The sequence below is a fragment of the Aphelocoma coerulescens genome, chromosome 17, assembly GCF_041296385.1.
Source record: "Aphelocoma coerulescens isolate FSJ_1873_10779 chromosome 17, UR_Acoe_1.0, whole genome shotgun sequence".
NCBI classification, from domain to species: domain Eukaryota; kingdom Metazoa; phylum Chordata; class Aves; order Passeriformes; family Corvidae; genus Aphelocoma; species Aphelocoma coerulescens.
The window spans coordinates 5,279,559-5,296,511 of record NC_091030.1 but is presented as its reverse complement, the minus strand read 5'-3'; the positions used below and the strand labels follow the sequence as shown (position 1 = coordinate 5,296,511).

The window sequence follows — 16,953 nt, the reverse complement described above, 5'->3', positions numbered from 1 at the left end:
ATAATGTAGAGTGGGTGTTCTAGAATGGATTCAGAAACAGCAGCCAAATAATCTGGACAAGAAGGTTACAACTGATTTTTTGGTTAGCTGCCCTCTCCTGCAAGAAGCCTGAAGGGAATTAAGTTCATACAAGAAATATTCTTAATAAGAGCTCTCTCCTGTCGTGACTGGTAACCTGCAGGGAAATTGCAACACCTGGACAGTGCTCCTGGCTGCTCTACGCATGAGAGAAGAGACCTATCAGAACAGAAGGAGTTCTCCATGGTGCCTTTACAGGGATTTCAGCACAGCTGCCTGTTCTATTCATACCAGTTGTGTTTCATTTCAGAGTCCCTACAGCTCTGCTTGTGGGGGAAGTGAAACTCTACAAGATGCAAATCAAAAGGGCCTTGCTTTGTTTTATTTGGTACTGGTGATCTGCTAAGGAGAAAAGTGCTCCTGAGGGTACTATTGAGAATAAATGTCTGACTTCCAGAGGGCACAAAGTGTTCCTTGCAGTCTCTTTCTCCATCCCCCATTTTTCTATCAGGACTGACTTTCCACCATGACTTGACTGTCTGCTCTGAGGGCGGCTAAAATTCCCACCTGCTGGTGTCCTTCTGCCAACAGGGAGCAGCACCTTCTGCACAAGCAGGACAGCCGATAGCACAGGTACAGCATCCCGTTCTCCAAACACACACACACCGCATAATTTATCAGATTGATAAGTGATAATGTAACTGGGTTACATGGCTATAAATATGCAGCAGGGTTTGGGCACTGCAAACACGAATTAAACAAGAGTGACTGGCATTAACATTATTTGTCAGGTGCTGCCATCAGGCTCAATGCTAATGGTACCATACCATACACAGATGGTGCCAGCACTCAGGGTGAGGGTTTTCAGCCTGAACTGCAAACCTAAGGAGCAATCTAAGGGAGCAAAAGCCACCACGAGCATGATTTAAAGAGGAAATGGTATTCTATGGATACTTGTCACGCCATGCTAGAAGTGGGTGGTTCAAGGAGGATTTGAAGATGACGAGTGCTTTCTGCACTGGAATGAGGATGTTGTTCCAGGTGTACAGATGGTACATAGGAGCAAAGGCAGAAGTGGGAAAAACCTGAAATGAAGAAGGAGGCTGGTATTCCCGGCTAAATGGAAAAATGAAGCATGAGACACAAGTTTATGATATAGATGAGGGGAATGCCCTTGTCATCTGTGAAGGGCAGTATGAGAACAGTAAACTATTTTTTTCACAGATCCATCATCTGTTCATTGGAAGATACAAGAAACACTTCAAAAAAAAGCTAAGGAATCATCTATTCTAGGTAAATAGCAGCTATAATATATGCATCAAATCTGGCAGTCCCTAACTGCTGCTTAGGAAAGAATTTTCCTAATAGCTGGCTTGCTGCAGTGAGAGCTGTCATTCCTCAGACTTGATTCTTGTTTTCAGTGCATGTAACAGGACTTTGATTAATACCATGCTAAATATTAATGTAATTAAAATTAAATTAGCTTTGGCAAACAGATTAACAAAGCATACACTCAAATGTATTCAACCTGGCTTTAATTGAATTTATTCACTTTCTTGTTAATCAGAGTCCGTAACTCACAATGGTTCCTGAGCACATAATATTTATCACTCTTTAATGTTTTACTTTGATGTTCAGATATTACCTTGATCGTGTAATCCTGGAATATTCCCCCTAAAGCTATCCATTAATCTGTAATCTACAGATGGGAAACAGCGAAGTGAGGAAACTTGTCCAAAAGCAGGCGGTGAATGCCTAACAGGGAAGGTAACAGGACCCAGGAGTCCTGACTCATCGTCGTTAACATATGCTGGAGAATTCTCAAGTCAGTGCCTACAGAAATCTGTATTCGCTCCTTCCTCTTCTCCCTCCACACAAGCCAAGGGTGACAGTTCTGGGAGAGGAGCAGCCCGGTGCAGATGGCACCGGGAGCTCTGCGAGGTGCCTTCCCACTAGATGGCAATGCAGCCCTGCCTGTCCCTGCCGCACCCTCGGAAGGCCGGGAGAGCCGGGATGGACCTGCCAAAGCCAGCCTGCCGCGCATCCCTGGGGGATAATAGGATTGCCTTTGTCTATTTTTACCCAACAGATAGAGATACTGGCAAGGCAACCTTTGCAGAAGGGATATGCCACTCAACGCTCATGGATACAGGCTTGGATACTAGGGAGTATTGATTCCCTTTCCTTTATAATTTCTCAAAATAAACTACCCTCTCCTACACCTACTGTAACCTAACACATTCCAAGGCTTTCCCTTTCTGCTCATTTCACTTTTTTGACATTTAGGGAAGAAACGTAGAGAAATACACCAGAATGGAAAAGAACCTCTTGCTTCTTACAAGGATCCTGGCAGGAGAATACACAAGCAAACTCAGCTTTGTTGCACATTTAGATGAGCTGCATCTCTCATTTTTCATTCTCATAATTGGATCACTCCTAGCAGAGACCCACAACACCCGGTATCTCAGTAAGCACCACAAGATTTTCTGAATGGTTCACAAGCATCTGAAATACCTCTCACATGCTAGACATCAGGCCAGTAGAGTACACAGCCCTAATTATCAGAAAATAAAATTAGACAATAATTCTAAACTCAGTAACTATCTCAATACCCCATTCAATAAATACCTCTTCAGTCTTTTTGCTGCAGGCTCAGTGTTCAACACAGACTCTGTTGGAGTTCTTGGCTCTGCAGGAACACAGAAGGGGATTTCTTTAGCAAAACAGACCATGCCACCTTGAACATGTTCCATAACTGAATGGCAAATGCCAATGAGGCTCTGTCAGAGCAAGTAATACTAAATACTTGCTTATTCTGAATTTATGAGCTGCTCTGACAAGGTTAGATAATGACATCAAATATTTGAATTTTATTGAAATGTATGAGGTGTTGGTCAAAAAAAGAAATCTGTGTTCATATCTACTAAGTGGGTCTCAGTCCTGTACCTAAGTGACAAGAGCCATGATCACAGGACCATTAATAATAAGCCAAGGTGGCACATCTACCTGACAGCAATCAGTTAATAAGGCAGTTTTCACCACTGCATATTCCCTGGTCACAGCCTCATCAAAGCCTGCAGTTTTAAATCACACACTCTTCAGTCAGAAATGACATTCCCACATCTGTGTTGTAGCTGACATTAAGATATTCAGTGCCAGCAGTTTCTGTTCTGACAACTGGGGCACCAGGACTTCCAACTCATCTTTTCCTTAGCATACTGATTATAACTGGTTCTTGATGTGTTTGGCTGCATGAGATGTTGACTTCAGCATGGGTAAGGCAACATGGAAGCTTTAATTTCACACCAGTTTTCTTTTTTCCCCCCCATCTTAAACAGAGCTCAGTGTAAAAGTGACTTCTGAGAGGCTTCCATGCAAGAGAAATGGAGCAGGCTCATAAAATAATCACAAATACTCATGTAAAAGTGGTACAGGAAGCACATAGCAGAGGGTTATCAGAGGCAGTCTAAGTATTTACAATTAGAGAGAAATGTAGCTGATTAAGCCTAAAATCATCTCGAGTTTTTGCTGCAGGACTAGTCAAGAGAAATTTATTGTATTTGCAAGCAGTTGTTTCACTACAGGCTGCCCCTTACCTGTGGATGGTGAGGAATTGTTCTGCTCTGACCCTGCTTGCATTCCCTCTGGAATTTCCATTTTCTCATCACCTTGTGTCTGAGATGAAGAACCAGGATCTAGTTCCCGCTTCCTGTCAGGGACCCTCTGGAAGTCCTGCAATGGGCAGAGAGAGTTGCATGCAGCTCTTGGTCCTTAACACACACTGCCTAAGGCACCAGAGTTTTACTGTGGGTCAGGAACAGGAATTCCAGCATGTAATAATGGAAAGGAATAGATGGTTTACAACAGACTACCCCACCCAAGGCAAGTTTACATGGTCAAACAGAGAGAGGCATTTCAGTTCCACAGGCAGCCCAGGACATCTCCCAGTGCTTTAAGCAGCAGCTGTAGGAAATCCAGCTGCTTGCAGAGGGTAGGGTCATGTTAGAGGAACTCCGGCAAGAGGTGCATGGGCAGGGAAAAGGATAGTCCAAAATAATCCCCCTTCTTTTGACTCTGGAGGACAGTCCAAGAGTGTGAGTTTACCTTATCCACCACATCTTTTTGAGAGAATGGGATGAAATATGCGAAAGCTAATCTAAGAGGAGGAACAACCCAAGCACCACTTCCAGGTACAAAAGAGGTCTTCACGATGGAAAGTCAGAAAGATTTTTACAAAACAAGAATTGTAGATTTTACAAAATCCACAAGGACAATCCACAATGAGCCTGATCTTAAAAAGTGTGACAACAGCCCAAAGAGGCAGTGTCCATAGTAGGAGCAAGTCGTTTGGGACCAACAAACTGCTTTGGAACAGCAAAGCACTTAGCCAGGATTTCTTCTGTTGTAATTACTTTTAAGCTGATACTTCTAAAGGCTCCTTTTACATCTTAGGTTTAAACAGTTCTATCACGGGGAATTCTCTCTCGGGCAAGTAGTGACAAGAAACCTTTGCATTATAAATGTAAATATGGACCACAAAAGCCTTTCAGATGGAATGATTCCTGCATTTCTGTGTCAGCAGCATGGCACAAAACATTATTTTCTTTGTAAGGCTCTCTCCCTTCTCCTTTGTACTCCATCCACAATACAGTCAACAGCTTCAAGTGTAGAAGGAGCACAAAGCTCCCCAGCAGTTGGAAACCACAATCCCACCTTGCGAAAGGTCCGGTTCTGCCGCTGGAAGGGGAGACTGGGGAAGCCCAGCCGAGTTGGCTTTAAGGAGACCCCAACAGGTGGTGGTCCCAGGAGGGAATGTCTTGTAGCCTGAGGGAAGAACTGCTGCAGTGCTGGTGCTGTCATGTTAAATCCACGCAGGTTTCCTATAAATGCAAACACAGCGTTTCACCACCCTGTGCTGTGCAAAGGAGAGAGAAAATCTTCCACCTGAACAAGCAGCAGGTAGAGGGAAAGGGCTCCTCTACACATGACCCTGTCCTTCACTGGGCACTGTATGGGTGCTCTGTGCTCTACCTTCTTCAGCACACAGAATGATTTGATGTGATAGCAACCATTACTATGGCTCAAGCTATTTAATTATAATTGTCACTCCAGGCTAGAGATCATTAGAGCAATTATTTGATCTGAGCACACCAGCACTCGTGTTTGCAACAAACGAGGTCTTGTTTTACAAAAACTCTCTGTAAAAAAGGAAACTTCATCCCACATTTGTGCAGCTGATTGCTTACACCATAGCACGGAGCTCTTTAACACAAGCCAGTAACAGCATTTCATTTAAAACAACATCGAACTTTTAAAAAAAAATCCCACAGTCCTCTCTGCCACCTGGTTGTCATGCAAGCTCAACGTGTCAACCTCAACTCTGATACTCGAGACTCTGCCATTTCCAATTATAATGCTCTGCTTTCTGAACAGTTCTTTTCAGCATCCACAGACTATTAACCAAAATTTCTTATGAAGACAGTCCTTGTCATCCCCATTTCAGGGGTGAGGGAATGGAGGGGCCCAGATGCCTCAGCTATACCCTCAGAGGCCATCCATCATTCAGGGAACCTGGACTTAAACTGCCATGTTTTCTCTCTCACTTGAATTAGTGGGTACTCCAGCCTTTTAGCAGCTGTCAAAACAGGGCAGTGAAGTTTGAAGACAGGCACCCAATATCTGAAAAACCAAGTTACAGTGTTACAAGCCTGCAACACAATAGGAAGTACTCTCTTTGTCTTCAAAAGCAATCTAATATATTATTACTTCCCATAAATAATCTGTTACTGTAAAAGGACATAGCTGTATTTAAAAAAAGAAAATCTAACACAAGAAATCATCTTCTGGTCTCGGTTTGGTACGTTTAGAGAACCACACATCCATTTCAATTTGAAGTATTTATCTTTTCCTATTCCCACTGCAGAAGCCACGCACAGCCAATGAATTATTTATGCTGAGGCTCCCCAGGGACAGAAATGCATCAGGTATTCTTACATGTAACCCAAACCTGAATGGCCAAAAAATTCACATCACTAAAATGGGCCACACTGGACACTAGCAACCATATTCCATGTTACCTGTGGCTACCTGAGGTAGGTTATTGAGAGAAGTCACAACTCCATGGAGAGGTGAGGAGGAGCAACACTAAGACAAAGTGTGTATAAAGTGTTCATTAACATATCTCATCCTGCTCTATTTAGCCCCAGGTCCTTGGTACACTATTTAAATACAACTTCTCAATAAAACATTCAGAGAAAAAGGTCAGCTGACAGCAAACGTATCTAGAAGGAGCGGTGCTGACTGAAGGCTGGAGTCACACTTTTTCCTGTTAACAATGTATGTACACTAATCTTCAGAGCACGGCTTGTCCTTGCTCACTGTTACTTTCCCTACAACCTGAGAGAGATCTGTGGAGAGCCACTGGAGTCACTAGAGAGCCCTCTTGTTAAATGGGCAAGAGAGAACAAAAGGAGAGTTAACGACATGCAGAATAAATCTTTTGTCTTCACATCTGGGCATGATTCACAGGCAAGGTAGAAATTGCAGGCATTAATCTAGACTAGGCACTTGAAAACTATCCCAGGTACTGATTTTCGGTCTTGAAAAGAGCTGTCAGGTTAAGACACAAGCAAAAAATAACAACATAGCTTTATTCCTATTATCTTTACATTAGTAATGCTATTATTAAGGCAGCTTCATAAATTTGTTTTGAAATCAAAAAGAAAAGGAAAATCCACTTGTGGAAACACAATAATGGAAAGACAGAGATATTACCCACCACAGAAATTACAGTCATTTCAGGGAATCAAAATTTCACAATACAATTGACACCAAAACCATCTTCTACCTCAATATACTTTATCTGTTCGTACTGCACTAAGTTTGGACAAAGACGAGTATCTACTGCAAACAAGGTTAGTGTGTAGGTAACAGATAATTAAATAAGTGGCCTTAACCTTGCAACCAAAAAAGACAAACAAATAATCAAAATCTCAGTATTTTATCTAAATATATTGATGAAAAAATACTTGCCCCATCAAGCCTAAAAGGGAAGGCATATATTTAGTATCTAACCTGATACCTCCTAGTGCTATTCCCAGTTGTGAACAGTTGGGCACATGTGATTTTCAACAACTGAAGAACCTCTGTTCTGAGGACTATGGACTAATTTAAAGAGGGGAAAAAAAAAAAAAAAAAGAAGACAACAAATGGAACTGCCAAGTACAAGAACTGCACTGGTTCAGCAGGAAATAACCATGGTATGGTTTCAGTCCAAGAGGATGATTAAATAACTCCAGTAAGTAAGCGTTTCCCATAACGACAGTACCTTGCATCTGCTGCATGAGTAAGGCCCGCTGAAGCATAGGATTGGCATTGAGCAGCGACGGCTGATTTGTTGCCCGTAAGCTCAGCATCTGTTGCTGCTGCGGTGGCGGCAAACCCCTGGAAAAGAAGGCATCAATCATGAGAACCCAATAAAAACTGTACCCTTCCATTCCAGGCACCTAGCAAGCATAAAACAGAGGAGCAAACAGCTGAAATGCTGATATGCATGCATGAAAAGACACCATGCACTGGCACTGTATCCTCTTTCCTCCACTCTCCTAGAATTTCCAAAGCTGTCAGATTGTCTATCAAAGAATTTGAGGTCAGAGACAACTCCTTAGCACCAAGCCCACATAGAGCCTCCCAAGCAGCATAAAAAAAGCCCAGGAGCTGACTGCGGTTCTACAGAATTATGCAGCACCCGTCAGGAGAAATGAGTGATCTAGATCAGCAGCTACATTTAACACGACAACGAAAAAGAAGTTCTAAAAAACAGGGAGTTTTCACAGTGGCTTAGAGCTCATTTTCCCAAAATCAACACCTCCCACACGGAGCCAGACAGGTCAGAACTGTCAATGGTGCCCCCTAACTGCAAGAACCAGATGGAAAAATAAACCACGGCCTTCATATTTAAAACACGAGGAGGAAGAAGCAGCAGAGAACTCTCCAGTTCTAAGGAGGGTGGAGCAGACGTGAAAGAAAAGTCTGAAGAAACTGGCAGGCACTTCTTCAGGCGATTGCAAGGTCAGGCCCACCTCTATGCACGCTGCTGACACAGCTAAATCTGTCAGGGCTGAAAAGAGGTACCAACATGGATCGAAATATCCACTGACAAAAAAACCCCAACCCTTTTAAACAGAATTCGCAGCAGCTCATCTTCACATTTGCTGCTCTAGATTGTTCCAGTCTCTGAGGCGAGATATTTATACCACAAAAATCATACTTTTAAAGGTGTAAGATGCAGCCGTGCTACCTAGCAGTCAGCCCCTTACTGGCATTTTAAGTGCAGCTTTTTTTATAGTATAAAACATATAAAAATGGTAAAAACATTTGCAGGTTCATATTTCTAGTAAAACAGAAAAATTCCCACGTTTACCTCAGAGACAAATGCCTTATAAGGATAAAGCAATACAATAATTCCTTAAATAACAAATTAACTTTCTTAAATTCACATACCATTGCTTCGAATTTGCAAAGAATAAGACTTTAAAGGTAACAGCAACTGCAAATAAACGCATAATTTTGGAGAATTTGTGTTGGTTCTACAAATCTCAGCTTATCGGGGACAGCTGCTCCTATCTAAGTTGTTTTACATCTTGCATTTTTTTAGGAAAACCGTGGTTATTTTCTGGCAAATGTCCTCCTCCTTTCACTAACAAAACATTATTTTCTCCATCCCCTCCCTGCCCCACCGTGCTCAGCCACAGCCTAAGCGCTGGTGCCACTGCAGAAATAAGTTTAATCATCACTCCTAGACCAGCAGACGCAGCCAGAGAAAGAAAATAAATAAACAGTTTAAGTTCAACAATAAAACAATAAAGTGCTCGTGTCTACTGAGGGTGGCTCCGCTGAGTGCTGTGTTTCTGCAGGAGAAGGCGTTTTCCCTGAGCCCCGGCTGCCCTGCCCGCCCTGAGGGGCGACGCTCGGCTCGGAGCATCCACCCACCCACCGCTCCTACACAGGCTGCCCGGGTCACCCATGGGCTCTCGGGGACTCCAGCCCCGGAGGGCGGACAGGGATCCCCGGAGCGCTGAGGGGACACGGCAAGTCCCCACAGGGGCCGCCGCCTTCCCTCCCACACCCCCGGCCCCCTCGGTGCCTCCAGGCTCTGCCCCGATCGAGGCCCGCGCCCCCCAACTCCCGCCCGCCTCCCTTTGTCGCCTTCCCCGCCAGGGGCGGGCAGCCCCGCACCAGCCCCGCCGCGGCAAGGAGGGACGGAGCGCAGGGAGGTGGAGGAGAGCGGTCCCCCGGGACAGGCCTCGAATCCCCGGCCTCGCGTAGCGGCGCTTACCGGCCTCCCTGCTGCGCCGGAGGGTGGTGGTGCTGCTGCTGCTGTTGGAGGAGGTGCTGGAGCTGCAGCAGCTGCTGCTGGAACTGCTGCTGGTTGAACATGTCTGGGGAGCCCCGAGCGAGGCGAGCCTGAGACAAAATACGGGAGGGCGAGGGAGGCACCGGCTGCGGGTCTGGCGCGTATCAGCCCAGCAGCCATTGAGCAGAGGAACCACCGCCGCTGCCGCCCATTCATTCACTGAGCCGATCCCCCTCTGCCGCCTCCTCCTTCCCCCCGGGGTCATCGCAAGCAGCAGCCTGTGGAAGAGGTTTCCAAACCCCACCTCCCAAAACCCGCTCCCACCCTCCCCTGCCCGCGGCGCCCGCAGCCCGTCCCGCTCCCCGCGGCGGGGCCGCGCCAGGACCCGCAGCCACTTCCCGTTCCTTCGCCTCCTCGCCCTGCCGGCACTCACGGCGCAGCCCGCGGCGATCACCGCTTCCCGCCCGCTGCCTCCATCTTCCCTCCGGGGACAACAAACACCTGCCCGGCCCCGCTCCACGGCCCAGCCCAGGCGGGAGGCAGCTCCTTGGGCAGGGCTGCAGGACACGGCCGCCCCCGCGGGTCTGGGGATCACCCCCGCAGCTTCCTTTCAGGTCGCCCCAGCCCCTAGCACCTCCATCCCTCATTCCCTGCGCAGAGGCGGCATTGAGGTCTCCTGTCCCTCGAGAGGGCTGGGAGGGAATGGACACCATCTGCCCAGGGCTGGGCAGGGAATGGAATAAACTACTGCACAGGAGGAGCAGATGGGCTCCAACAGCGTGGGCTTTCTGCTCGTTGTTTTTTTGGGTTTTTTTGGGCCTTTTTTTTTTCTTTTTAAATAGTCCAGGGGAATCTTTGGTAACCATCTCACCGAGAAGATGGAAAAATCCCAAAGCAGCCTCTGGCTATTTGCTGTGGTCACATCTTGGCAAGCCTATAATGAGAACCTGGCAGAAAACAAACGGACTTTTGCAATATTGCTCTGTGCTGTAGACTGAGATGACTTCCCTAGCAAGTCCGTCCCCTTTTTTTTTTTTTTTTTTTTTTTTTTTTTTGGCGGGGGGTGGGTTTGCAGCAAAACCTTTCCTGCAGGACCTGTTTTTCATAGCAAAATTAATTTTAAGGTTTTTCAGTACATACAGGCTCTCTATGAAAATATACTGTGACTATAATTTCTTCTTATGCTAAATCTCACAAGGATAAAGATGCATTTCTGCTCCTTGCTATTCCAGGGAATCCATCCTAAAATAATTTACTTTATAGTCTTTTTATTCATGCCAATAAAGACTACTTGATTCATTAAAGTCCTTGGAATCAATTTTTACCTGAAGGCATTGTAAGCTGAACACAGACAGTTACTGGTGATATACAGTTATCGTTAATAATTTTCAGTGCAGCAGCATATGTTGATTTTTTCCTTTGGGCCTTTTTATACCATCCCGATTTTACAATAATCAATTTCGAGATGACCATCCATATTAATCAATGATGGGCTCTGTTCATGTCCAGAGTCCTTTATGGCTGTCTGCACAGAGAAAATGCTGTCCTGTTAACATGAAAACTTAAATGTCATCATAGGGAACACACACACGGAGAAAAAAAAACATGCATGGAGTCTTTTAAAATCATTTTGCATAGTGCATCCTCTGCTCCTGTAATCATGCTGTTAGAGCAGCCACTGGCCTGGCTGGCTTGCAGCAGTGGGGGAAAGGGTTAATCCTACAATCCCAGTCCATAAATTAGCCAGACTTGGGAAAGGCAGAATTCAGGCTGTATAGATAAATGTAAATCTGAAATTGATGTCCTCTGTTCTTAATTCTACAACTAAAACTCTTGTAAGTATTCTTTGTATGTAACATTTGGAAATCTACAAAACACCATGCTAATGAAACATACAGGTAACCAAGCCTTTCTTCACAGTTAGATTTTATGTTCTGACATAGTCTAGAGGCTCCCCTCATAGACTGGGCTTTTCTCTCTGAGGTCCTACATACAAATCATTAAATAAACAACATTTTTGAGTTTATAAATAGTTCATAGATCTACTGCATTGAACACAAATCTGGACATGGAATTAGTCCTGTGCCTGCACAACACAACAGGACTAGGGCTGTAGGAAGCAAAGACGTGCTGCTCCATCATCCTGCAACCCAAAGGCTGATTTCAGACATGCCTTTATGTACAAATGTGAACATCACACCTACCAGAGAGGGTTTAATTGAATCCAGAAGAGAAAGCTCCAGATTCAGGTAATCACACCATTTAGTTTGAAAGTCATACAGAGATCTAAGGGAACTGCAGAAAATTGGGTTAGGATCCTTTCTTTCACTAAAACCAACAGAACAGTGTCGGGCTGACAGCCAAAGGGTGCTGCCAGTGCCCAGTGATTACTGGTACGCAGACCTTGACCTCCCATCCACTGACAGTTGTTTTTTCCTGCAAGGAACATCTCCTTTTCAATAATTAAGCAACTCATTACTCAGTGTGCAGTGGCAAATACAGGTCATGATGGGAGAATACACAGAACCTTAAAAAGAGCCACAATGCAGACTACAGCACTATCCCTCAAAAACAACCCATGTATCCCCTAGACATGGGAGTGCCTCGTTGGCAATTGGAGTGAACGAAACAGAATAAGATTTAGAAGTTCAAAGTAAGACCTTGAACCAGAAAGTGCCCTGTAATACAGAGACTATAATCAGTGGAGTTGCTGGATCACGACATAAGGCAACCTGCACTACACTGCTGTATGATTAGATCAGGGTTATGAAATTTGTTGGCAGATAAGAGGACAGACCATATGAATGCTTTTTATTCAGGAGCTGGATTGTATTATTTAGCCAAGTTCTTGCTGGGCTATATGAATTTTTTCCAGGGACCAGATCAGGCATGCAGATAACCAGAGATTTCTAATTCCCAACATTATGACTGCACTGTGCAGTTTTATGTTTTAATTTTGGCTTTGAAAAAGACTTGGTATGCAACCCTTGGTGAAGCCACATCACTTTTGAAAACCCAAGTGTTTCTCAGTGCCTATGACAGCACGAGCATACTGCAGTGCCCACCATTTCCTCTGCAAACTGCAAGGATGGTGTTATTACTCATCCATTTCACCAGGATATAACTAGTTCTCACCATAATGTATTTAAGCCTCACAAACTTCTTGGAGAGAAAGCATATGGAGCTTTAAAGTACTTTTTTTCTCCTGTTTTGAGGGCCCATCTATTGAAAGAATGGGTCAAGTTCCACCAGACATGCTCTTAATAGCTGATATTACTTACTGGAATCACACTGTTTTCCATGTCTGTTTTATCTGGAGGAGGACTGGATTCATACAACATTTCTAACCAAAATGATCTGTGCCTTAAGGGATGTTTGCCCTCATTCTTTGTAATACAGTTCTAGAAACCTATTCCTGATATTTCTTGATGGGCAGGACAGGCCCACAGGAGGTAAAGATACAGTTTTTATATGCATTTTACCACATGGTCAATCAGCTCCTCTTAGTGATTTTCAGTCTCACAAGGTAAAATATATGCCAGGAGCTATTTTGTGACATCTCACTGGATGCAGAAAGCACAGAGAACTCAGCTTTGTTGCTCTTAAAATATTAATTTAAACTCACATCCATGTGCGGATCCCATTCTTAATGGACTGTACATTCAGCTTATTTCTTTCCTTATGTATACTCTGGCTTCTGGGGAGTCATACTAACAGTAATACTGTCCCAGCGTCTTATACACTAGATTTACCTTCTTTTACCTCTTTTTGGGGGATTTTCACACCAGTTCAGTTTAAGCACAGAACATGAAGAAGCATTTCACTACATTATTCTACAAAGAAAAGCTTTATATTTGAAAACTCAAAAATTAAAAGCTGCTTTTCTTTCAAATAGCTTTTGCAATTAATAGAAGTATTAGAAATTAACTTCTTTTCTCTGAGCAACTAATACCTCAAGAGATCAATGATGTTACCATGGTACCATTGCTACTATAGTAGCACTTAAGTACTATAACATAGGTACTTAAGTACTTGTTTTCTATCTCTGTAGGCAGCTTTACATAGTTATGGAAATTTAAGAGGCTAATTTTAGTTAATATTTTTAACTATTGGTCAGCTGTATCATGTAGTCTATATTGGTATGGACAATGACAATCCTAGGCCTGTTTCTTTTTGGAACATTTAACTTCTGCTTTTAAACATTCCATTTAAATTCTCACCTGTGTTTATAAGCATTTTTAAGAATCCAAAAGGCCAGAATTGTCCACTTCAAGACCCACAGTGATATATTCTAAACATTCAAACTACCTGGAGTCAGCAGAAACAGTTTGCAAGTAACTTAGAGACTCGTAAGCTAATTGCATTCCACGTTTTTGCCTCTTTTTTCCTCTGAGGACTAGATGTGTTATTTTTGCAAGGGCAAGGAATGAAGGACAGCATCCAGCTCTCAAATGTCTATTTCTAATTATGCTAACTAAACTGGGAGTCCTATTTGCATGAGGCGACAAAACCAGCATGCACAACTGTCGTTATGTTGATAGCCATACATAGAAACACACATATGCTTGGCCACATGCATTTTTAGGGATTCATGTTAAAGTACATTCAGAAATATTTATAGCAACTGGGGGGGGGGTGAAGGGGAGGGAGGAAATCTTTCATCCCCCTTGTTTTTCTTTGCTCACATCTTCAGTTTTTCTACCAAGGCAGAAAGAAATAGATTTTTCCTATTCATTCCAGTTTATAGAATTCCTTTTGTTTTTCCTGCTCTGTCTGCTACACACTGCTGCGTAAGTTGCAGGTAGGAGGCATTACAGAATCAAAAGGTACGTTTGCTGAGGACATCCTTGCAACTCAGTTTGTGGCAGGAGAGAAAATGGAAGGCTCAGGAGCGATTCCGAGTGCCTGCAGTTCGCTTTTTCATCAACGGGAGGTGTAGGTTTGTAAAGCTTCAGAAAATCCAAGCCTCGCAGTCTCGGCTGCTCGAGTTCAGTCTCTCCGGGCTGAGCGGTTGCCGTTGCAGTTGCTGCAGAAGCGTTGAGACTTCACACTGTTAATGAGTTTTTTAGGGTGACACCGCAGTCGGACACTGGAGCTCATTTGCTTACAAACATCTCTGCAGGACAGAGAAGCCGGAGCAGATTCTGTGCATCTCTCAGTTTTACACTACTGATCCATGTAAAGTTTGCCAATATTTCTGCACGTTTTACCACTTCCACCATTCCTTTTATTCCTTTCTTGTATACCTGGAGAGCACCCTATTAGCTCCCCTGAACCCTCCTGTCCAGTTTCGTCCTTTAAGACTTCAATTAGGCCACCCCCCTCCCCCCACCAATACATCCCCTAAAGGACCACATTTCCCAAGAACTAACTGAATTTCACAGAAAAATAAAACTAGATAACATAGGAAAGAACACCTGCAAAGAAGTCATGCATGAGCCTTTGTACTGTATGAGCTCCTCAACTGGCAACATAAACCCTACTTTTCCCCTCAGTCTTCAACATCAGCTGTTGACATACTGCACTTTCAATAGTCTTTCACAAACATTTCTCAAAGCAAATAGATTTGTTTCATTTTAGCTTTTCCAAAAGAATGGCATAACCAGAATGATTATTTCTAGAGCTGACTCACCCAGAGCAAAATACCTACTCAGACTACACAGGACACAGCTAAGGAGTCAACCCACGAGCGATACTCAGACCCAAAGACACCACAGGCTGCAACTGAACCAGAGACAAACACATCTCCATAATTCAGCAGAGACTGATGGCCCTGAACTGAGCTTAATTAAAGCTCCCAGGCCCACAGATATGGGGAGAAGCCCCAGGTGAAGCTGGTCATGGCCACTGAGAGTTTTTAGTACAGCTGGTAGATTGTGTGAGATGATTGGAGTGATGTGACTGGGAAATCTTTCTCTGTATTGCAGTTGGTGAACTGCAAGTTCCCCAGCAAGCTCTGGGAAAAGGACAGTTTTCTTCTTATGGTTCCTCAAATAAAGCTTCAAAGATCCTCATGGTCTGAAGTTCCCTGAGCTTCAGCTCTGATCCAGGGAGGAAGGTGACATCATTATTTGAGCCTTTGATACTCTTCATTGCTCTTTTTGTGGTGATGTCTTACAAGAAGCAGCTATCTACCGTGGGTTTTTTTCCAGATTCCTTCAACATAAATTATCAGAATGGCTGCATGGATGCTCAAAGCCTTTTGTCCACAGTCTATATTGAGTTTCTTAACCTTATTTCTTGAGATTTACTGGGTAATTTGCCGAGAGGAAAAAATAGCATTGACAGCCCCCAAAACTGCCCACATATGCCCTACAATGGTGTTACCCATACAGATGGAGCAGCTCCCTTCCCTTCCTTCAATGTTCTTACCTGCACACTGGTGATGTGTTAGAGCATGAGGCAAATTCATCCCTCACCATGGTTGCCTCAGTTTCTCTGTATGTCCAGGTAGGTATTTTTGCATGGATTAAATTTGATGGACATCTGTGAAATACTCATTATAATTATTATAACTAAAAAGCTGCCATTTAAAACAAAACAGACAGCTCAAAATCTGTTGCAGTTTTTTGTATTTAATTTCCCCCACCACCCCCATCTCTCTCTGAGCTGTGAATAGGAGTCTTGGGTAGCACGAACTGAGAGGTGTTTGAAACGCAACATTCTCCATCCTTCTGAGTCATTGCTAGCCATCAGATGCTTTTTTGAACACTTGTTTTCATTGCTATACTTTGAAATCAAATAGGGCCTCATGTTATATTCTTATAAAAAACCCATCCCTTTCAAAAACCTAAAGCTAAGCTGTTCCCTCTTTATTGCAGACAAGTCATTTTAAAAACAAAATCTGGATGCATAAAATGAAACACCTGTTTGTGTTTCTCTAAAACAAGCCTGGCAACAACATCTACTGTTTCACAGCTATAAACAGAAAATGATGCATTTTTCATCTGTGTTTGAATGAAGCAGCAGAATCACAGAATGGCTTGGGTTGGAAGGGACCTTAAAAAACATCTCGTTCTACCCTCTGCCATGGGCAGGGACACCCCCTGCTAGACCAGATGCTTACAGAGTTGGTAGCGTTTTAGCAAACCTCCAGTTTAATAATCTCAAATGTTTCTTGTATTCTGGTGATTTCACAGGTGCTGTCTTCACACAAAGCCCTCCCATACAGGCACCAGCCCGTTCCCAAGTACTGTGACCAAACCATGGTGCACTGACTGAACGGTGTGGCTGCGAGGATCATATTGTGCAGGTGTAGTAACCAAGCCATGTGGGTCCTTCGACCAAATCTTACCTGTTCGCTGGCAGCGCTGCACATCTGAAGGGAGCGGACGCCACAGGGATCGTGGCACTGTGCTGGCGGTACGGGCCCACAGAGAGGTGCACCGTGGCTGACTGCGGGGCGGGCTTACCGGGCTGCACACCCACACCGGCTGGGCCACACAGGTGTGTCAACCTTCCGCACACAGACACGGCCCCACGCAGCTCCCGGGACAGCCTGAACTGCTCTGGTTCTGGGGAGCGAGCCCCGTTCCCAGGTCTCTGGGAACAGACACCGGTGCCATCCCTATCCCGGCCCC

General features: G+C 44.2%; 1 protein-coding gene across 8 annotated transcripts in view; it reads right to left on the bottom strand.

Moving 5' to 3' along the window:
- CIZ1 (CDKN1A interacting zinc finger protein 1) overlaps positions 1–16,953 on the bottom strand; it is a 27,298-nt gene extending 10,345 nt beyond the window's left edge. For 5 of the 8 annotated variants that reach the window (XM_069032150.1, XM_069032153.1, XM_069032155.1 and 2 more), the window contains exons 1-6: positions 16,668–16,953; positions 9,356–9,483; positions 7,346–7,461; positions 4,732–4,898; positions 3,615–3,750; positions 2,647–2,707 (exon numbers count right to left, since the gene is read on the bottom strand). In XM_069032150.1, the coding sequence (XP_068888251.1) occupies positions 2,647–2,707; positions 3,615–3,750; positions 4,732–4,898; positions 7,346–7,461; positions 9,356–9,483; positions 16,668–16,691 (632 nt within the window). In that variant the 5' untranslated portion in view covers positions 16,692–16,953. Of the gene's footprint in view, positions 1–2,646; positions 2,708–3,614; positions 3,751–4,731; positions 4,899–7,345; positions 7,462–9,355; positions 9,652–9,806; positions 10,215–15,023; positions 15,722–16,667 lie in introns of those variants that run through there. The other 3 variants (XM_069032152.1, XM_069032154.1, XM_069032151.1) reach the window with 3 other exon arrangements.